Source organism: Ursus americanus, chromosome 10, assembly GCF_024610735.1.
Source record: "Ursus americanus isolate L20-20 chromosome 10, mUrsAme1.1.p, whole genome shotgun sequence".
Classification (NCBI taxonomy): domain Eukaryota; kingdom Metazoa; phylum Chordata; class Mammalia; order Carnivora; family Ursidae; genus Ursus; species Ursus americanus.
Window position 1 is genome coordinate 2,301,889 of NC_142136.1, and position 22,450 is coordinate 2,324,338.

The following is a 22,450-nucleotide window of genomic DNA, read 5'->3' on the forward strand; positions in this document are numbered from 1 at the left end:
TATAACCAATAATTCAGTCTGCAAAGTTTAAAGAAGTCTCCTTAAAAACATAGTCAGGACATAACCATGCTAAGTTTTCTCTACGAGTGCTTTCCCAGGCGACCAACCAGGATTTACAAACAGTTACAGGGTGTGGGCTTCAGAATCTTGACTCCTTCAGAGCGAGACCCTCGCCAGCACTCCACGCTGCCATCGCTGACCTCATCCTCAGGGCGAAGGGCCCAGAAAAAGGCAAACTTCCCACAGCGGGCACTCAGAACTGCTACCCAGCGGCCACTGACCTCACTCCCCTCCCGCACCCGGCCCCAGAAGTCCTAGCACTGACCAGAATGCAGGCCACAAATCAATCAGGAAAGGGCCATTTTTCCTCCTATGTCATATCCGAATTTGCTGATTTTCTGCAAGTCTGCAGAAGACCACCTAGGGCTGCCAGATGACAGTCTGAGGAAATACAAACCATATTCTAATCCCCATGTCAGAAAAACCACCAGAGGCTGGGCCGCTCAAATGCAGGTCGCCTGAAACGCCTTAATTCTTGCTCCTTTGCATGCACGGCTGACTTTGACTTCATTTCCTTCTGCCTCATACTGCCACTGTTTTCACAGCCTCCTCCGGCACCAAATCCCCAAAGAACCTGTCAGTCCTTTTATCTCCCACAGCAACTGGCAAGCAGGTACATACTAAGTAAGTTGACTGGGTTCAAATTTACTATGCAACCTGTTATGGGTTAGATTGTGTCCCCCAAAATTCCTATGTTCAAGCCCTAACCCCCAGAGCTCAGGACGGGACCTTATTTGGAAACGAGGTCGCTGCAGATGTAACTGGTTAAGTTGAGGTCACACTGAGGTCAGGTGGTCCTAATCCAATGACCGTGTCCTTATAAAAGGGGAGGTGAGGACACAGCAGAGACCACAGGGAACCCAGAGGGGACTCTGGGCGTGTGCTGGACCCCCTTCCCCGGCGCCTTCCGAGGGAGCGTGGGCCTGCCCACACCCGGATCCCAGGCCTGCGCCTCCAGGACTGGGAGAGAGCAGGTCCGCGGTGCAGCCCGCTGGTCTGGGGCTCTGTGGCAGCCCCAGAACAGATACCCAGGCTGACAGCTTAACCCAGTCTAAATGCTCACACAGACACCCAGGACACCTAGCAAGACCTGAGAGGTAGCGGGACTTTCAACCGTGATCCACAGATGTCGGTGGAGGGAGTGTCTCCCGGGAGCACCTTACCGATTCTCACGTGTTCTGTTTTCCGGGGCCCGGGGAGAAAGAAGCAGGCTCCCGGGGCTCCTCGTGCTGAATCAAGCACCTGCACGCGCCCCATCCATAAGCAAAACTAAAGCCGCGGGTCATGACTTCCATCACGTCAATGCATGTACGAGTGATGGTCCGCCCTCTAACACTTGCACATCTTGATTTCACCCTCCGACGAAATAGTCTAGAGCTGTTTAAAGTGGGAACTCATGAGCTCTGGGTAGCAGGGCTCCCTGCATTCTGCGGCCCTTGTGTGTCCCCATCCCAGAAGGGATGAGGGAAGCAGCGTAAGCAGGTAAGCAAAGCGTCCCGGCCGTTACTGGAGGAAATCCAAGCGCAAGAGCCTCACACACGAGATCCGGGGAACCGTGTGATCCCACCTGGTCTCCCCCACAGCAGAGAACGAGTCGGCGGCAATAACGGAGTGCCTCTTTTCTGAACTGCTTGAGTACAGAGTCTGTTCACCAACGCCCCCCCGCCCCGCACCCCTAACCTTCCGCCTTAAGAAAAGCATCAAGGGGAGCCTGAACAGAGAACTTTTACAACCTGAACAGAAATGTGGCTCGGGGTTCTCCTCCCCGTTACTGGCTCCAAAGGAGAACAAATGAACATAACGCAAGAAACACACCGGCACACGTATTCTAAATGAAAGGCACGTGGGAAACCCGAGCCACCCCAAACTCTCCTTCACTCCCTGCCTACCCCCGTCTAACGGGCTGTTTGTGACGGTGACGCGGCAGACTGCTCACACATTAACCAGTCGTCAGGGCTTCCCTGGCAAACGGGGCTGAAGTTAAGGCCCTTTCAACCGCCCATGAATATTCAGCGAGGTTTCCAAACGCTCCTGCGCTCCTGCGGAAAGAAACGAACGTTGGAACCTATCTGCTCTGGGGCTCACAGCACTTGGTGTGCGAGCTCAAAGAAACGCCTCTGCGGAAGCAAAGCAAAAGCTCGTGAAACATCAGAACCCCAGGCTTTTCAGAGGCAGAGACTGGCTAATATTTTACTCCAAAAACCTACCTTTGAACCACAGAGCATCAGGAGCTCTGTCTATAATTTGTGCCTTTGATGTGAAACTTGCATGTGGCAGCAGTCATTCGGAAACAAACCAGTTGGGGCCTCGGGGAAGGGAGGGGAGGGGGCTTAGTGGCAGTTGGGCTCCTGCAAACTAAACACTGTATTCGAGCCTCACTCCTCCCCTCCTTTTAGGAGGGTGGAAGGAGTTCCACAGTTCTGAAAGCACATCTTTCTAGAATGTACAAGAAAATGATTATTGAAGTCTGCCAATCAAATTACTGCAGTCAATATGCCAAATAACATGCATTGATAGTGACGTGTTTTTATCCAGACAGCACATGAAGTTTCTTAAAGCTTCACTCTTAGTCCTGGAGCACCATTTTCTAGAAGCTGTTTTGGTGAGCTGAGCATGCATTGTCAGTGCTTTGCAACATCTGTCTTTTATTACCAGAGGTCCTGATATCCAGATGACAACAAAGTATTCTGAGTGCCCTGAAACTTGGATTCGGCTTATTCCTGTCTTAAATCAGAATTTTATTGTGACATCAGGTTCGTTTACAAGCACCACTTTTATTTCCTGGACAGGCAGGCAGCGCTTCAATCTAATGCCGATTCTGTTTCCACATATACGTTCCAAGAAATTCAGGCAAAATTCATATTAAATAAAACCTTTTCTGACCCTTAAAATGCAGTACCAAAACGTGCACAAACTTATAAGATTACACGTTTTACTTTTTCAAGTCACCTAATTAACATGTTATTAGCAAACTGTCCCTGTGCGTTTAGGGCCAATACAACCCCATTTAAAAAATTAGGGTTTTTTCCCCTAATTATGCTGTGTTTCAGCTTCTACATTTAACACCTTTTAAGTAGCTGTTGATCTGATTCTGCACTGGCAAAAAAAAGGGGGGGGAATAAAACTGCAGTGTTTCTGCAATACAGGGATACCTCGTTTTTAAAAGCACTTCTACGCCCTGGCCCCTGCTTTGTCAGCCTGTGTGAGAGGAAAGCAAACTTTAATCACTCACAGAGCCGAGGGTCAAGGTTCACACTCCAGCCCCGGGAAACCAGCAGCCACCAAGAGAGAAGCAGGGTCTGTGGGGCTAGGGATTCTGTTCAAAATCAGGTGTGGACCTGAAAACGGAATCTAGAATTTCAAGCCAGCCTTGAAGAGTGCCAGGGCTTCGTGGGTTTGCCATCCTCTGGGTTTGGAGACGTGAGGAATTCTTTCGTGGGGAGGGCAGCAGATCGTGTCACAGGCCGGCCCTCATCTATTGATGACCGCATCTTTTAAAAATGCACAGCAATCGGTCGATTAAGCAGAGGTGAAATTCTCCTACAATACCACCAACAAAAACTGTTCAAACAAAGCCTGGGAGGAAGCTGTGCGCGGCGCTGGAGCACGGGTTTCTGCTCGGGTCACGGAGAGGGGCGACTCCACCTTGGGGCGCAGCAGAGCCGCCGCTCCCCTTCCCTGCGGCCTCCCCGGGGGTCGCTCGCCCTGGACGCGGCCGGGCCCCCCTGCCCAGCCGCACCGCACACAATGGCGCCCCGAGCTCCCGCCACCCCGGCCTCGCGCCGCCTGCGCGCCCCCCGCGCGGGCCGCGTTCCCGGGTCCGCGCACAAAGGAGGCGCGTGGGTTCCTCGGCGCCCCGCGCGGCCGCCAGGTGCCGGCGCCCAGCGACCCCGCGCCCGCGCGTCTCCGCGCACCCCGGCCGCGGCGGGAACAAGGCGGGGCGCCCACCGCCCGGGGCCTGTGCGCCGCGGGGGCGCGAGCCCGGCGGCACTTACTTTCTCGATGGTCCCGGGCAGCAGGCGCTCCAGCAGCCTGCAGAGGACCACCCCATCCTTCAGAGACGCCTGCAGGAAGCCCTCCGGGTCCGAGATGGTTTTCTTGGGCGACTCCAGCACCCCCAAGGTGATGAGCCACGTAACGGTCTGCTCGGCGGAATTCATAGCGGCGGCGCGCCCGGCCTCCCCGCGCCGCGAGCCCGTCTGGGCGCCGTTCACCTCGGAGCGGCCGCGGCCCGGCCGGCTGCGCCCCCCGCCCCCTCCGGCTCGCCCATGGAGAGGCCGGCCCCGCGATTGGCTCGGGCGGCGCCGCGGTCCGGCCGGCTCGCGCTCCCTCGCGTGCGTCCTGGCCGACTGTCAAGTGCCTTTTCATTAGATGCACATGAACCTGCGGCGGCCGCCCGGCGCCGCCCCCGCCGCCGCCTCCCGGCTCCCAGCCGCCGCCGCCGATGACATCACCGCGAGGAGAAGAAAAGACGCGGCGCTGGGGCGGCCCCGCGCCGGCCGGCCGCACACGCACCCCGCGCTCGGGCCCGCCGTGCGCCCCGCCGCGCGCCCCCGCCCCGGCCCGGCCGTGCGCGCCCACCTGCGCCGCCGTGACCTCCGGAGGCGCCGGCCGCCTTAACCGTTTGCGCCCCGCGGGCCCTCGCGCCGGCCCTGCCTCAGGCCACGCGGAGCCCCTTATTGATTTTCTTAATTCACCAATGTTTCAAGTATTAAGTGCTTCCCAGAATGCTCTTTTCATTCTTGCCAGTTTTATTTCGGGCGGGGTTGGGGGCTGGCGGTGCTAAAACGAGACGTTTGCTTCTCCCCGCCACTTTGCAAGCCAGCAATTACAGAACACAAATGATCATTACATCTGTGAGCAGATGGGCCTAATTCGGGGAGGAATTGATTTCCCGGGAGCTGCTGCGATCCTTGGGGACGTGGACGCCCCCGGAGCGCGCGGCGCGCGGGTGTCACGCGTGCCCCCATGCCGAGAGACCGCTCCCGCGCGTGACCTCAGCGCCAGCCGGCCTGGCCCCCTCTGCAGGATCAGAAACCTTGGAGCGACCCCACTCGAAACTGATGGTGGCGTTTCCAACACCGTGGGAGGAAGGTCAGGAAAGCAGCAGAGCCTGAACTGAGTCTTGCCGGTGACCGGGAAGGAAGGACTGAGAACAGCTCCGTCCCAACAGGCCGCTCGGCCCCATCTCACTTGGCCAGAAGATGCTCAGTTGGCCATGGGGCTGTGAGCCCCCCGGGCCGGACCGGAAGAACTTGGACGTCCAGCTGTCCCCCAAGCTTCTCCAAACATGGAATGACACGGACACATGCATATAACCAAAGGAGAGAGCCCCTTCTTACAGCAAGGACGCCGTAAAGGAGATCGCCCTGTACGTGTGTCCCTTTACCTCCTCCACAGTCCCCGAGGGCTCTCCCTGCTTGCTTCCCCTCTGGCCTTCCACAGTTTAAAACAGCATTAGTAGAGCTTAGGATATGCCAAGCACCTGTTTAGCCCAGTTAAGGACAAAGGCTAGAAGCCATATAAAACTTTTTAAAAATAGAGGCTTAACTACCTTTCTTTGCCTTCATCCAAAGGACTTCAATGGCAATTGTGGATTGCATGGATTTCCAGCTTTGAGCTAAACAGTTACATTTGCTTCCCAAATGCAAACACACAGTCCTTGAAAGGGCAGCATGGTCTCCAGACATGAGGGCCACATCCTCGGTGGTCATAGTTACCACTTCCTGAGCTCACCGGTCTCTGCCAGAGCTCCCTCCTGGCATCACGTCACACGTCATTACTACAGTGTTACGAAGTTTGTCTGCTTGTTCCCATTGTCCCACACCCAAGCGGGGGAGAGATGGGACGCAACACATCACCAGTTTCTAGACAGCTTCCCTCCACGCTTTCCAGCAAACAGAGCAGGTAAGAGTTCTGTTAAGGTTTGTGCCGAAAGATTCTATCAACAAAAGGGTATTGACCTAAGGATAGTGGTCCACTGAGGTTCCTGTGTACTCTCATTACTGCTGACTTGAAGAAATAATTTAGAATGCAGCCATTACAATTTCAAATTACATTAAATTAGGTCTGGTGCCTATAATCTGATAAACAAGAGTAAGATTCAACTTGACTCAATCAAACAATCCTAAAGGAAAGCAGCTCGAGGGAGTGGCCTTAGGTGACCAATAACTTGGCAGCCAATTATTGTCAGAAGGGAGACCCGCACAGAAGGGAGACCCGCTATAACTGTTCTTAGAAGTCCCCAAACGTTTCAATGCTTTGTGGCTACTAGTGGCATTCTTTTACCTTGAATGTACATTTATTTCAAAAAAGTTTATTTGGAAGGGACTCATTCTGGAAAGTAACATTGTTCAAAGCTAGGTGTTTTTAGGTGTTTAACTGAGCTATTTTAGTGTCCAAGGTGGGCATTTGGTTAAACTTCCCATTCTTCCAAGTTCCTATTACAAAGGCGGGGGCCGTGGAGAGGAGCTGACTGTTCTGTTGGGTCGGAACCAGTTAAGACTGTTGTCGACAGAGGATTTTGGTCCTGTCTGTGGATGCCCTTTGACTCACCCCAGAAGAGTGCAGACGTGTCTCCTCCAGTTCCCTCATCACTCCTGAGAGGGTTTAGCTTCACGCCCCGCGTGGCCCCTGTTCACGCCTCAGAGCCACATCCCCGGTCAGCACTGGGGTAGACCCACAATCAGCTGCCCCCAGTAGCTCACCTGAACCCCACCTGAGCTCAGCTGAGCTATGCTGATTCTGTTGGCTGGCTTGTTGGTACTTGGAGGACAGTCTTCCAAAAATGTTAAACTCTCCCCCAACCTGAAGCCGGGCGGGCAGATGGCTATTGACCCAGCAGTGTGTCGCCATCACTCCCTAGGGAGGTGCTGTTATTGAATTGGACCATCGTGTAGATGGAAACTCACATTAAGAAGCAGTTCTATGAGGCTCATTGGAGCTACTATAAGTATGTTATTGAAGGCATTCCTTTTACTAAACAGCATCCTATTTACTCGGCATAAATACAGTCAAATTCTAAACATGCAAAATGCAAGTCAGGAAAAAGTTTATGTTTATAAACATACATGGCTGAAAATTAACAGGATCGGAAGACATCTTACCAATGCAGTGTTGTATGAAACATCTCATCAACCGGAACCTTATCCTCGTTTGGGCTCCCCCAGAAGCAGATCCTGGGCCAACAGTTGGGTGCAAGCAATTTATTTGGGATGCAATCCCAGAAAGGACAGATGAAGAAAGGGAGAAAGTGAAACAGGGAAGGGATAGAAGTGCATCAAAGGTTTGTAGGTTGCAGCTGGGGCTCAGCTCCCCAGGGGCCTCCGAGAAGCAGCTTGGGGCAGGCCCAGAGTCCTCTGACCAGGGAATGGGCAGGCTAAGGTTGATCCCTCCATTCCCATCTCCCTGGACTGGGGTTCTCCCCTAGAGACTGGTCTCCAATTCTGCAGAGCCAAGCATCGTGAGAGCAGGAAGCACACGGGCCCTGTGTGGACCTCTGGCAGCAGCGTGAGCGGTTGTGAGCAGTGGGGGTGAGCGGCAGTGAGCGATGGTAAGTGGTGGTGAGCAGTGGTGAGCAGTGGCAGTGAGCGGAGAGAGGGAGTCCCCGCTATGGATCTCTACCCCTACCACCTCTACCCCTGCCACTGTGGCCACAGGGTGGCGGCCGAGGCCTGGGCTGCTGCCCCCGCTACTGATGCCATTGGCGCACCCGCTTGCTGGGCGCCTCTTCCTCCCCGATGCTCTCCGGAGACTGAGGCAGGAATCAAGACCCACAGCAGCCCCTCCACCTCCTTGTAAGGCCCACCTTGCCCTTTCTAGGCCCCCAGACGAGGAGCCCTGCCACCCACCCCGTCCACGCCTGTGCACCTGCCCAAGAGGACAGGGGAGCAGCTCAGAGCTTCACTGACCCGAGGGCTGCTACTCCCCTTGTCCTGCCGCCCGCCCTGGAGCTGGACGGTGGCGTGGCAGCTGTCCACGTGTCCTTGTGTGGTTCACACCAAGTTAGCAATGTCACAGGCGCAAGCTGAGTGGCATTGGGAACCCGGCCAGCGGAGGCAGGTGACTTGGAGGTCTGGGCCATTTGTGTCAATGGCTTACTCGTGGCCTCTGGACCTGCTTCTGCCCAGCCCACCCCACCCAGCAGGATGAATGGCAGCAGTGCCGGCTCCTGGGGGCTGCCTTCCAGACCGTCCCTAGACCATCTTCTCGGTAGCCCTCGCTAGGGCGCTCTGGCTGCCTTAGAGAAGAGCGTGCTCTGGTTCTCCCCCTGGGCCCGTTCCGCACCTGAGCTCTCTGAGACCCTCCACACTGCCCAGGCTGCTCCCTCACTGCAGCCCAGCCCAAGGAGCCATCCCTGCCTGGGCTAAGGGCTGCTCTGAGCACCAGTGTGCTAGTTCTGAGATAGAAGCGCCGTCGTAGCCCAGACCCTCGGCCTTATTTGCCTGTCCCACCCCGTCCAGCTACCCACCCTCAGACAATGGGAGCTCAACACATGCCCGCAGCTCCTCCGACGCACGAGCCTTCCTCCAACAGCTGCTGCCGTGTGCCCTCCAGACCTGCTGATGCTTCCCAGTTGTTGGTCTAGAGGCCTTGAGTGAAGACAGCCCCCATGCCACACCACAGGGCCTTTGCACATCCCAGGCGATGGAAGGCTGCACTTCTCTAGTAAAGGAGAGGGACCGTTTCTCTTGGTTTGGAGAGATCAGGGAATCAGGAGTCCAGGTTTTTAAAAATCTCCATCCAGAGCCCCCTTCCAGGTCTCAGGGACTCTTTCCCCCCACCCAGCCCTGGACGCAGCCCTGGAGGTCTGCCCAGGTGGTGAGCTCCACTGCCTTGCAGACTGGCCACATCTACGATAAGAGCTGAGCCCTTTTGCTGCAGTGGATGGCTGATTTCTCACAGTGCCGGGGGGCTTCCACTGGTGAGCTCCCTGAACTGGCTTTCTCCCAAGACCTCTCAGACAGAGACCACAGTCAGCTGACTCCACAGTACTCCCAGTTGTCACCGCTCCATATCCTTCAGACACGGGGGTTGTTCCTTCGCACCTGCCCTGCATTCCGTTCAGCACAGACGGAGTGTAGTCGTTGTGAGGCACGGCAGAGGGGGAGGGGTCAGCACCACTTCACATAGCTCGCTCAGCCGTAGCCTCTGTGACGGTTCATTTTATGTCCAGCTTGACCGGGCCACAGAGAGCCCAGAAAGTTGGTCAAACATTATTCTGCATGTGTCCTTGAGGGTGTTTTTGGCTGAGATTAACATGTGAATCAGTAGACTGAGCAAAGCAGACTACCCTCCCCAATGTGGGTGGGCCTCACCCAATCAGTCGAAGGCCCGAACAGACCACAATACCAACCCTCTCCCCTGAGAAAGGGAGACTTCTCCAGCAGATGCCTTCGAACTGGGTCTCCAGCCTGCGGGCCCGCCTGCAGATTGGATTTACCAGCTTCCATAATCATATGAGCCCATTGCTTATAGTAGATCTCTTTATACTTGTCTTACTGGTTGTGTTTCTCTGGAGAACCCTGACTGTTACAGCGTCCTGCGAATGGGCCGTCTGGCTGGGGAGCAATGTGAGGGTAGATTCCCGGCCTGTGTGTCTGCTTCCCAAGGTCCCTCCTGAAACCACCTGCTTTGGTTTGGGCTTCCCCAAATGCAGACCCTGAGACAGGGCTTCAATGCAGGAGATGTATTTGGGGGTTGAGCCCAAGAAGCACCAAGGAGGGAGTGGGGACGATGAGGCAGGGAGGGAGACAGTCTGCAATAAAGGGTGCACTCGAGAGTGGGGGCCACAGTAGGAACCCTCTAGGGGCCCCATAGTTGTTTCCTGTGCTGACTGCAACAAAGCACCAGGGCCCGGGGGACCTAGAAGCAGCAGAAATTGATCTCTCACAGTCTGGAGGCCAGAAGTCCAACATCGAGGGGGAGGGGAGGGGATGGGAGGGGAGCAGAGGGGAGGAGGTTGGCTCCTTCTGAGGCTGCAGGAGGATCCACTCCAGGCCATGCTTCCAGCCCGGGGGTGGCTGGCGACCCTTGGTGCTCCTCCCATAGGGTACAGGGACATTGTGCGGATCTCTGTGTCTGCCTTCACACGGCCTTCTCTCCCTTTCTGTCAGCTCCCAAATTTCCCCCTTTTTGTAAGGACACCAGTCCCTGGACCAGAGGCCATCTTAATCCAGAATGATGTCACTTTAACTTGATGGCATCTGCAATGACCCTATTTCCTAATAAGGTCACATCCGCAAGGACCGGGATTAGGACTTAGACATATCTTTCTGGGGGACGCAATTCAACCCGCAATAGGGACTTGTGAGAAACCACCAGGACCTGCCTCAGAGACACCCCAGCAGAGGAAGGGGCGCCCACTGCCTCCCACAGGCCACGAGAACAGATGTGGCATCTCACGGTCTGTTGGTGGTGCTCAGGGTGGTGGTGCCCCCCCGACCCGTCTGTCGGGAACTTACCATCATCGGCCGTGTGTCTCAGCAGCTGTCAGACGCGACATCTCACTTGGCGTCGCTGTAGCCGATAGTCCCTCCGGTCCCACCAGCTGGGGTTCTGCACACGGGCGCCCCGGAACAGAGCCCCCCAGGGAAGGTGTCCAGCAACAGGGGTCAGTGCTCCAGCATCCTTCAAAGGAGACCAGCAAGGTCTGTGAGTGTCATTATGCACTCGGAAGCTTCCTAACTTCTCTGTTTCGTGTTTGTTGGGAGATGTTTCCCTACGAGTCTCTTGCCTTTCTGAGGAGCTGGGCAGAGGTAATGATAGCTTTTGTTCTGACCATCCTTTCAAGAGTGTTTAGGAGAAAACATCTGCAAACATAGAGACATCATCCCCTCCTGGGCAGAGGGCGCATTTTCTTGCTGACCTGCAGATTGAAAATAAGGTCTCCTGGGGGACAAAGTTCGGCCAGTTTACTCGCAGTCCCTTGAGAGGTTGGGCTTGCTAAGCTCGGGCTCTGCGGTGATGCTACAAACCAGCCGTGTATGCAGCAGTCCCCCCCCCCGGGGGGCCCACCCCGCATTGCCTCGGACTTGGAGCAAAACTGGGGCCCATGCTGCCTGCTCGGCCGTGAGTCACACGGTCCCTGGTGCCCAGCCTGGCAGCGGTCACCCTCCAACTCTGACTCTCTTAGCTTCGAGCCGGCTAAGATCCCAGAGCCACAGTGGTCCTTCAGAGCGCCAGTGCTCACTTCCCAGGATGAAGCAGCAACGGCTTTCTTCTTTCTGAACGTGGCTTTCATGGGGTCCCCTGAGTTTTATTAGGAAGAGCTCCTTGTTCATCGCCTCCAAGGGCATCTGTAATCCCCCTTTTGGTTTCCTCTCCAATCAAATATTTATCTAGGAATGTGTTTCTTAATTACCAAGAAACGAAGACTTTGCTGGCCATTGAATGTGATTAGGCAATTGAGCCTAGAAATCTCTGCTTTCCGAAGTTGGCTGAAGATGTTGACGGACCCATGATCGTATATATGAAAGAAGGCACATACTTTGTTCAAGAGGTTATATACTTATATTTATTATGTGCAGGTTTTGTGCTTTTTTTAAAAGAACTTTTTATTCCGAAATCATTTTAGAACCACAGTGGGTTTCGAGACTAGTGTAGAGAGCTCCCGTGCACACTTCAGCCCGCTCCCTTCAGGGACGATGCCCCGGAGGGCATCTCTGTGTGGCGCGGCTGTGATGTTGTTGACCGAACCGCAGACACTACCATTCGGCTCTCGGCAGCACTTCCATGTGCTTCTGTACCTTCTGTCACACGTGTGTGCTGGGTCACCAGCACAGCCGGGCTGCAGACCGCTCTGCACGGGCCACCCCGCTGCAGCCCCAGCCTGCCCGCCGAACCTCTGAATCCCATCCCACCTCTGCGTCAGTTACACATGTCCAGTTCTCCGAGACACACATGTTAAATAAAGCTTCCCTAAAATCCAGATCCTGGTAACGTGTTATATATGACATTCAACGCACAGGTTAGTTGAAAACTTTTATCTTTTTCACAAATTATGCCTTAAGTTAATTCATATGGTTCATCTTTCCCTGATGACTTCTTTTATCCTGAATTTCAGCTTGTCTGAATGGAAATCGTCCATTTCCATTCTTGTTTTCCTTCCATATTCCCTCATTTTCACCCTCATGTCATCATCTGGAGTTAAACTGTGTAAAGAACATAAACTGGGGCTTACTTTCTAGGCCTCTTTGCCTGTGTCTCATTTGTTCGTTTTTTAAAAACGTTTTACTTTACTTTAAAAGTACTCATTTTGCTTTAAATACATTTTTATTCATTTTACATTGATGTTTTCTATTTTTCTTCTCTGTGTTTTCAAATTGCTTTGATTTGAAGAAAAAAAAGATTTGTTCAAATCACTCTGTTCCATTTTTTGTCTCTTTTTAAAATTTAAAAATGGAATCATAATCTTCCATTTAATAAGTGGTTAGTTTTCCTTCCTGAGTTGATCGTCAGACACAAATCCCCACGTTGAAAAGTAGGAGTCCACGACACCAGCGCGCTCCACCCTCTTTCTGCCACCACCTGCCCCTGAGGGCGGCTTCTGGAACATGCTATGCTCTCCTCCTCACCAGCCCGCAGGCCCATGCTTCCCGACGCCCCTTTCCTCCCCGGAACTCCTATACTTTGCAATCAGTTAGTTTAGTTTTAACCCATTATTAGTATTTTATTTGTAGAATAGACCTTTCCTGGGAGTTTTTATTGAGCACTGATACTGCATGTATGTGGGCATGCGTGTGCATGTGCGTGTGTCTCTGTATCCTGTTCACCACCATTTCTGCTGCTTCTCCGTGTCATGCATCCTCGGCTCTGCGTGTTCTCGGTGTCAAGGCTCACGTGTGTACGTCTGGTGGGGCCGTGTTTGTAGACACGCATTTACCTCCCGAGCAGTGAATAGTGCGTTGGCTGGGCAGTCACCGGGCTGCACTCCTCTGTTCTCGGTAGATGGCAGTGCCCCCCGCTGTCTCCCAGCGTCAGGTGTGCAGACAGGGAGTCCTGGGCTGCTTTGGTGCTGTGTTCTTTGTAGATGACTTGTTCTTTGGGTGGAGGAACTTGTAGGATTTTCTCCTTATTGTTAGAGATCAGCACTTTCATTAGGATATGATCAGGAAGTGTGTGTGTGCGTGCACGTGTGTGTGCATGTGTGTAGATGTGTGGTCATGCATGTGCATGTGTGGCTGTGTGTGGGCATGTGCGTGCACATGTGTCCGTGCATGTGCTTGTGTGTGCGTGTGTGTGCACATGCGTGTGTGACCACATGGGTGTGTGTGAACGTGTGTGGGCCTGCATGCATGCGTGTGGCTATGCACTGTGCACGTGTTTGCCGTGTGTGCATGCGTGTGTGTGCGCATGTGTGTGCCTGCACACGGCTTTATCGTCGTCCTCGCTGGGACTTGATGAGCCTCTTCAGACTCCGGGCTCCCGTCTCTCTTCAGTCGAGGGAAGTCTCCGACGTCTTGGATTTAATACTTCTCCATCTCTTAACATCCTGGAGCCTGTTAGTTTCCTGGGAATTCTTTACGCTGCTTCTTTCCCGTAGTGATCTCTCTGTCTTTGACTCCGCGCAGGTCTTCCTCTCTATGTTCTGAGCCGGTTCAGCAATAACAGCTTTCTTTTAGCTGCAAGAAGTCTTCTCTCAGGGTGCACTTTAAACTTAAGTGTGTTTTTGTTTTGTGTTTATAATTTTAGGGAGGAAACTGTATTTTGAGAGGAAAAATACCCCCCTTCGTTTATAATTTTAGGGAGGAAACTATATTTTGAGAGGAAAAGTACCCCCCTTCACAGTGAAGGGGTTTGTGGTGATTACAACGGCTGTTCCACTATTTACGGCTCTCGGACAGATGAGCGGGGACCCGAGAAGATCCGGGCCTCGGCACCTTCCCGTCTGCCGTCACAGCTGCTCAGACCCTCCGTCCCGCAGTCCCTTCTGTCCAGAACACGCGTGCCCTCCCTGAGTCCCATTCGGTCCGTCTGCCCATCGCAGCACAATCCCGCCCCGTCCTCCAATGGTTTTCTGCTGCCTGTCCTCCCTGTCCGCTCTGTCCTCTCCACGGCCCCCTCTGCTGCAAATTCTTAGGTCCCCCCGCCTACCCCTGCCCACCCCCAGCCCCCATAGCCCTATCTTCTCCTGCAGTCCCCATCCTGCCAGCTCCTCACCCCGGCCACTCCTGCACACAGCCCTATGGAAACACGCCTCCGAACCAGGAGCGGACACGCTTTCCGTGGAGCAGGTGGCAGCTACCCACCCAGCCCCACCCGGCCTCACCCATCCTCACCCGGCCCCACCCCGCCCCACCCCACCCGGCCCCACCCGTCCTCACGGGCCCCACCCGGCCCCACCGCCCCCGTCAGAGCCTCTGTGGGCTGCTGGGCAGAGTCCCACACCTTTTTGATTTCCAGCGACGGCATGAACAGGAGGTTCTGAGCCAGGCTTTGCACGCTGTTCTCACCAGCTTCGGGTTAAGAAGCCCTTTGAGAATCCAGTGAAGTGAAGAAAACTCTCCTGGGAGGCATGGAATTTCAGCGGGCGCCCAGACTCTCCGGGGCGTGTTCCCAGGCAGCGTCGCAGTTAGACCTCCAGCTCAAGAGCAAATGTGAGCAGAAGACGCTCAAACCTAGCGTGTCCTGTGGCCGAGTCCGGCTGCTCTAAAAACAGCAGTAGGCGGGGCGCCTGGGGGGGCTCCGTCGGTGAAGCGTCTGCCTTCGGCTCAGGTCGTGACCCCGCGGTCCTGGGATCGAGCCCCGCATCGGGCTCCCTGCCCCAGAGTTCTCTTCTCCCTCTCCCACTGCTGCTCCCCCTGCTTGTGCTCGTTCTCTCTCTCTCTGTCAAATAAATAAATAAAATCTTAAAAAAAAAAAACTAGGCATTTGAAGACTAAACTATTTCAATGATTTTTTTTGTGTGTAAGTCATAATGAGGCATAAGAAGGGCTTTTAGGAAACAATGTTTTTACAAATCTGTGTCTACCTTGGGGATACCAACAAGCGTTGTTCTCGGTGCCCTTGACTGGATATTATATAAAATAACAGACAGGAATAGAACTCTGTTGATCTGCCATAAAGCCTGAAATAAACATTGGCCTTACAAGTGGGAGGTACTTCGCTTTATCTTTAAAAATACCAACTGTATTTTTTTTTACCTATACTCTCTGCAAAACTTAAGAATTTTTTCTGTTGGAGAAGAACTTTTTGAAAAAGAACAGAGGCAGATACCAACAAATATTTGTTGATGTAATTAGTTGCCTGCCATATCTTACATGGGGGCAGCAAAATCAATCTTACACTAATTTTTGTTTTATAAACGGCTTTATCCATTTGGATGTAAGGGGATACATTTTTCATTGCCTCATTTTCTGTTCTTTTGACTTACTCCAGAAAACCAGTACATCAAATGAATTATGAAACCCGCTCCTAGAAGCCACAAATTACTGAAAACAGAGATGTCCCTAGGGAACAAGGCTTTGTGGGCTTGTCCACGCACTACATTTCATCACGATTCTGCCTGGACCATGAGCCCATTTGTCAGGGGGGAGAAGCCTCACTCCCCACAGAATAATTTCTGGCCGGGGGTGTTAGGACATGGACTAGACGCGAAGGCGATAAAGTACAATGTGGGTCCAAAGAAGAGTTAAGGAAACAAGGGCTGGACTAAGGAGCCCAGTAGAAAAGCAGCCAGTCGCAAGGGTTAACAAGGAAGGCGGCGGGAAGAGACAGAGTTTCGGCTCACGGGGACGGCCCGCGAAACGTGCACGTGGGCTCCGAGTATTTCCAGTGTAAGGCCGAAGCAAAGGGTGCGGATGAGGAAGCACCTCGAATGAAGAAAAATAATATGCATACTTGTTCCCATAGCAACGTTGTTTATTACTATGGGAAACTGGGGACCCATCACACCTTTGGTAAATGAGAGCAGCAACGTTATAGATCGTCGTGACGACGGGGAGCGGGCACACGTGAAGGGTATGAAACACGCGTAGATAAAATAAAGCCAGAATCGCTTCTACGACCACCGTCCCCGAACACCTGCCGAAGGGCAGAGGGGCCGCGAAGACCGTGCAGGGAGCAGCAGGGGGGTTTCGTTCCCTACTGCTGCACGTTTCCAAGGCGGGAAGACAGCACGGGTGTTTGCCGGGCTGGGATGCTGACCCCGCGGCCCTGCAGGGCTGAGCTGCACTCACTCTATAAAGGGCCACACCTGTTCTGGGGCTGACATCGTGCTCCTGCCCCCACTCACTCGGAGGGCGGGCCCCGGGCCCAGTGCATCTCCGCTCTCCCTCACCGGCTGCCCCCACCCCCCGCTGGCTGTCTCCCGCGGTGGGCACACACACGGGCCCGGAGGCAGGAGGGGAGGCTCACTGTCCCCGCCACCCCTCCACCTGGCATGGGCTGCTTGCTCTGCCTTCCACCTATCCCCACACTCCCACAGCAAGCCCTCTGTAGCCCTCTGCAGGCCCCAGTGTCCTCTGGGCAGAACCTTGCAGAGGACTGAGCCCCAGGTTCGGGCAGCATCCTCAGAGCACCTGAGCTGCCAGCAGCCTGGTGCCCCCTCCCGTGGCAGTCTGGGTCCCCATTCAGCAAGGCCTTCCCCACTTCCCATTCTGAGAGCCCAGGCTCTCCCTTGCCTCTCCCGGGCCTGGCAGCAGAGCTCCCTACAGGATTGCCCTGAAACCCTGGCACGCTTTGCCTTGGTGGCCCCCCAGTACCTCATATTCAATGATGGCTCCTTAGCCTAAATTGCATCCATTCAAACAGCTCGGCTTCTGTTCTGCTGGGACCCTGGCCGGCACAGGAGTCTGAAGAGAGGAACGGCCCATCGGAGCCAGTGAGAGAGGGCATAGGAGCGGAGGAAAGCCCAGGTCACACTAGGGGGCAAGAACGGGGCGGGGGAATCAGCCCACTAGGAAAGTCTTTAAGGCGTTAACACCCCTTTGAGGGTGTTAAACAAAAAGGTCAGTCACACACCTGTTACAGACAGAAGGAAGACGGTGCTCGGGGAGCTACTGGGAAGGGTTGCAGAGGGGACAGAGATCACACCCAACTCCAAGTGTGGCGGCCGTGGGTGGAGATTCATACCAAGGAGCGGGTGCGGTCAGTGGGTGCAAAGTCCCTAGGAGCACATGTGAGGGCCACGGGGGGCTCTTCTGGGGGTGGTCCCCCCCGACACAATATGGGAGCAAGGGATTCAATCCCATATCAAGCCTGGGGACTTTCCCTAAACTGACCCCAAAGGATTCTTGTTAAAACTGGACTAAACAGGCCAAGGGCAGAAGCCAAGGTCGGGGACTCATCAGAAAGAGGGTGGGAGCAGCCTGCCTCAGGGTTGGTCGGGGGAGAGCGCCCTCGTCACAGGAACGCGGGGTGTGCCTGTGCAGGGCTCAGCTGCCAGGAGACACCACAATGCTGGTCATCGGCTGACCCATTCCCACCGCCGTAGGAGCAGAGTGACCGTCTCTGCCGCTGTCCGAGTGTGATATCAGAGTGCAAGGCCCTGCGCTCCCCGAGGACCGGCACTGCTGGAATGCGGCTGCATCCTGACACAGACTTCTGCACGGACGCATCTGTCTGCCCTGCGCCCCATGCTTTAGTCCTGCAAGGGGTTCGCCCGGAGACCCAGGACGGGCGTTTCCCTCGTGCCTTGAGGGCGGGCGGAGCAGGAGGGCGTGCGGCAGGAGCGGCATCAGCCCCTGCTCTTCTTGCCTGGGGCACACGACGCTCGGGCCTTCGCTACGGGCTCTCTGTACCCCTGGGGGACGTGCACGGAGAGGGCGGACTGCTGTCCCAGGCCAGAGCTAAGGACAACCCCCTTTGTAAGTGCGCCCTTCTGAAGCCGGGTGCAAGTGGGAATGTTTGGGGTGTGCTTGCCTCTCTGGGTGTCTGTGTCCCCTAAAGACCTGGGGGGTGTTGACAGAACACACATGTGCAGGACGGAGTCAATCAAGTCAAATCTCAACCCTTCACAGACAGCATGTTGATGCCACAGGCTGGGGGTGCTCGGCACTGCCCTCAGGGAACAACAGAAGCAGCCCCCCTTCTGCCCCCGCGGGGCAGCCACAGACACTCTGCCTGCCTCCCGCTGTGCTAACAGAGTACTGCTCAGGGAGCCCACACTGGAAACGAGAGCGCTAGGTGTGCCCCAAAACAAAGGTTCTGCCAGCGCCTCCCCGTCACCCCCCTCCAGGCAAGATAAGAGCGGGCCAATCTGCTGGTGGGGGGGAGGGCTGGTTTGGAAGGGGGCTGAGGAGCTTTCTCTTCCGCCACCCAGAGGGAGGTGTGCTTCATGCCACCCAAACAAGAGGAGCGTCACGCGGCTCCCCGAGCTGCTGGGGAACAGGGACAGGCTCCTGAGCGGCCTGCGGTGGCCTTGGGAGCACCCGGAGTGTGGTGGTCCCTGGAGCCAGACGAGGACCTGGAATCCAGACTCTGAAACACCCACCAGGGCCACCTGGGCCGCAGGCCTCTGGACGGGGCTGTGACACCAAAAGCAGGGTCTGGGGCGTCCCCTGATGCTTAGGGCGGGTCCGCAGCTTCGGAGGCTCTGCACAGGGCCCGAAGCTGCAGCTGGGCAGCCCCGTGGGGGTGTCTCCAAGGAAGCCACGAGCACTGCCCCCGATCCTGGCCCCCACCATCACCTCACGGTCTCCCTGCTGCAGGAGCGGGGGCCGCATGCACCTGTGGGGCCGTGAGAAGATCCAGGTGGGAACTAACCAGACACCGAACAGCCTCCTCGAGCCCTGGGTCAAGGCGGGGACTGGGCCGGGCTCCGGAGAGGTATAAAACCCACTGCGTTCGAGAACGTACTTAGACCTTCCCATACCGCAAATGCGATTCTCTGTTAATACCTGGAAACGACCAAAAAAGCTTCGCCTTCTGCCCTAGATCTCCTCCAATGCTCTTCCCGGACACGCACAGAGAACCCGTGGACGGGTCTGTTCAAAGCGGCCTGTGGAGAGACGGAATAAAGACGCTTTCTGTTTTCAGCCTTCTGAGGCCAGCTTACTAACACACAGGAGACACCTTTCTGCGACAAGAATACTGGGGCTCGTGGGTACGTCCGCATGAGGCCAGGGCAGGGAGCCCAGGGGCAAGAAGCGGCCTGGCGTAGGGACAGGGGAGGGGCTCACAGACTCAGCCCCCGGCCCCCCGGCAGCAGGACTGACGGGGCTGCGGGGAGGACGGCCACCCTGCACCCGGGCTTCCCTCGCAGACCCCGGAGCGCAGGGCTGGCGGCGAGACACGGATGCCCGGCCCATGGCCGCTGCAGTTCTCTGCCTCCCTGTGGCCCAGTTCTCGTCCCCAGTCCCGTGAAGTGTGGGTCCAGACGACGACAGCATTTCTACGGACAAGTCACCGCCTTCCCGTGAATGCCCTGGGCTCCGCCGGGGTCCGGAATAACCTACCTCCTCTTGCATCTCCTCCCATCAGCTCAACACTGACATGGGTTTTGTGGGTCAACCGCAAGCCAAACCACACTCGGGCTGGCAGCTGCAACGGCGGTCGGGAGCACGTGGCCTGTTGCTCTGCCTGTGCTGGCTTCTCACAGCTGTCAGCTGCTGACTCGGGGACTGCACACCCTTCCTGGGGCACCAGCCTCCCTTCACTTACCGCCCGTGGGCTAGTGCTTTGGGAGGGCAGGCTGGCGCGTGGGGAGGAGGCCCCGGGGACGGGGGCGGGGCGCACGGGTGGCAACACCCTTCTAGTTTATTCGTCACAATGGCCGCAGCTTCCAAACGAGCTGATAGGATGGGTAAAGCTGTTGACCTATGCGTTAGCGCACTGATTTTTTTTTAGAAGAAACTCAAGCTATGTGGACAATTTCCATCATGAGAATATACCAGAGTTAAGATGCTCGATACCCATTTTTACTAAGGAATTTATTAGTAACCCAGCTGTCCAAAACCCAGAATAGGATTTTAAATTCATTCTTCTTGACACATTAAAATTATTATCGTTGTGTCTGTCTGTCTGTCTTAATCATTGGTAATGTTCTGTCTTCACACTGATATTTTCTGTTACAAACAATAGAAGCGTTGGGTGTGGTGCGCGCATCACCATCCCAGGGCCGGCAGCCGTGCGGTCAGCTCCCAGGAATACAGCGGACCTCTCATGCCCCAGACCAAGGGCCAGGTGACCAAAGTAATTGATGCCCACCCTGCTTCCCCCCAATACACCACCATGCTAGTTACACGTGGATGTTTACAGCAGTGGCTTTCAAATATTTTTATTCATGAAAAACTATTCTAGCCTTGCATATTTTTAATTTGACATCTTAGAGTTTAATTTGTAAGTTAAAAGAGTTGCAGAGGATGTAATTTTCAGTGCACTATAAACACTGACCTAGAAATGAACCCACATCACCCCATGAACGGTCTCCAGCAGCATCCACACTCCATGACAAATTCACCCCACCGTTATCCACTCAAAAATGCACTGACAAGTTCTTCTTTAAAAGTCTGTCATTTTACATTTTACTTTTATCCCCTTAAAATTATATTTTCATATGGTATCTCCACAGAATTTATCTAAATGTGATGTTACCTTGATGTCAGGTGGACTTATTAACCATCCCAGCGTACTTGTCTGCAGACAAAATGCGCATGTAGAAACGTGTCTGCCTCTCAGTGTGACCGCAGCGCTCTCGATGTCAGGAACGCTCGGTCTGTCCGTGAGCATCTGTGACTGTGAGCTGCTGGTCGTGTGCCCAGTGTCTAGGGCGGGGCCCCCCGCACCAGCAAGGTGAGTGGAAGGATGGCGGAACATCCTGGAAACTGTCCCCAGCAGGGGTTACAAGAGACAGCAGTGCCCATTTAGAACCCGGGTCTTCCAGCAGGGGCGGCCCCACATCCCTACCTGTGCGACTCTGGTCTCTTCGCACTTGAACTGTCCATTGGGGGGGCCAGGCCACGGTCCCCAAACCTCTGCATGGACCGTGTCCCGTGAAGGACGTGCCTGCCTCCGCCGTGTGGCGGGTGGCGTCCTGCCCATGTCCGGCGCGGCCCTTGCACTCATGAGTCGAAGGATGTAGCCGAGCCTAAGGTGACCCCCTCATGGGCACGCAAGCACCGATTCCATCGCTTTTAAAATTTTGTTCACGTAAGTGCTGTGAAAGTTTGGCACAGACAGAAGTGGCCGTACAGCACTTACGTGCCAGAAAGAACTTAAGTTAAATGGACAAATGACTTGAATAAAACTCACAAAGCCCATTCGAGAAGAAATCATCTAAATAGCCTATATCTATTAAACTGAATTCATAGTTAAAAACCTTCAAACAAGAAAAGAATGTCCCTGGCAACACCGTGAGAACTATTTATTTATTTGACAGAGAGAGAGAGAGCACAAGCAGGGGGAGGGGCAGAGGGAGAGGGAGAGGGAGACGCAGACTCCCCAGCTGGGCAGGGAGCCAATGATGCGGGAGTCGATCCCAGAACCCCGGGATCAAGACCTGAGCAGAAGGCAGATGCTTCACCGACTGAGCCACCCAGGCACCCCCACAGTGAGAATTCTTAGCCCAGGAAGGTGAGACGGTCACTTCTATGGGAGCCGTGTGGAGGGGTCTCAAAGGATTAAACACAGAGCAACCATCTGACCCAGCAACTCCACTACCAAATTCGTACCCCAAAGACTTTAAAGCAGGAACCCCTACAGATATCCGTACTCTGTGTTCATAGCAGCGTTATTCATAATAGTTGCAGGTGTCCATCAACCGATGGTATAAACAAAATGTGGCCCATCCAGACGATGGGATATGGTTCAGCCTTGAAAAGGAAGGGAGCTCTGATGCCTGCTACAACGTGAATGATCCTTGAAGACATTATGTTGATTGAAAGAAGCCAGACAGAAAAGGACCAATTCTGTGTGATTCCACTCGTATGAGGTCACTGGAGTCATCAAATCCATAGAAACAGAACTTAGAATGGAGGTCACCTGGGGCTGGGGGAGGGGACAGGGAGCTGGCAATTCGTGGGGACAGAGTTTCAGTGTGGGCAGCTGAGAAAGTTCCGGAAATGGGCCGTGGGGCTGGTTGCACGGCAGCGGGAATGTGCTGAATGCCACAGAACTGTACACTTAAAATGGCTAACGTGGTAAGTTTTATGCTTTATATTTTACTACAATAAATAAAGACTTCGTTACAACTGACCTTTTAAAAAATAGGGAAAACCCCTAGTTCGGGTCCCAAAACCACGCTCTCTGACTAGTCAGCTCATTCAGCAGAACGTGCTTCTAACGGATCAGGTCTGTCCTGTGGTCATGACTCACCCCCTCACATCTGACCTGGGGATTCTGCAAACATGTCTGTGGCCACAAGACGCGGTGGGTGGCGGGGGCGGGGGGGGGCATCTGAGGAACACGACTGATCCCAGAAATCAACCTCGAGCCCCTGGTGAGTCGCAGG

At 54.6% G+C, this 22,450-nt stretch overlaps 1 protein-coding gene across 8 annotated transcripts in view; it reads right to left on the reverse strand.

Moving 5' to 3' along the window:
* ARHGEF7 (Rho guanine nucleotide exchange factor 7) overlaps positions 1–4,572 on the reverse strand; it is a 126,485-nt gene extending 121,913 nt beyond the window's left edge. For 4 of the 8 annotated variants that reach the window (XR_006775470.2, XR_006775471.2, XM_045772914.2 and 1 more), the window contains exon 1: positions 4,056–4,572. Coding sequence is in view for 6 of the 8 variants with exons in the window: in XM_045772914.2 (XP_045628870.1) it covers positions 4,056–4,428 (373 nt within the window). In the remaining 2 variants the exon portion in view is untranslated. The remainder of the gene's footprint in view (positions 1–4,055) is intronic. The other 4 variants (XM_045772913.2, XM_045772917.2, XM_045772915.2 and 1 more) reach the window with 4 other exon arrangements.
* Between the last annotated feature and the right edge of the window lie 17,878 nt (positions 4,573–22,450).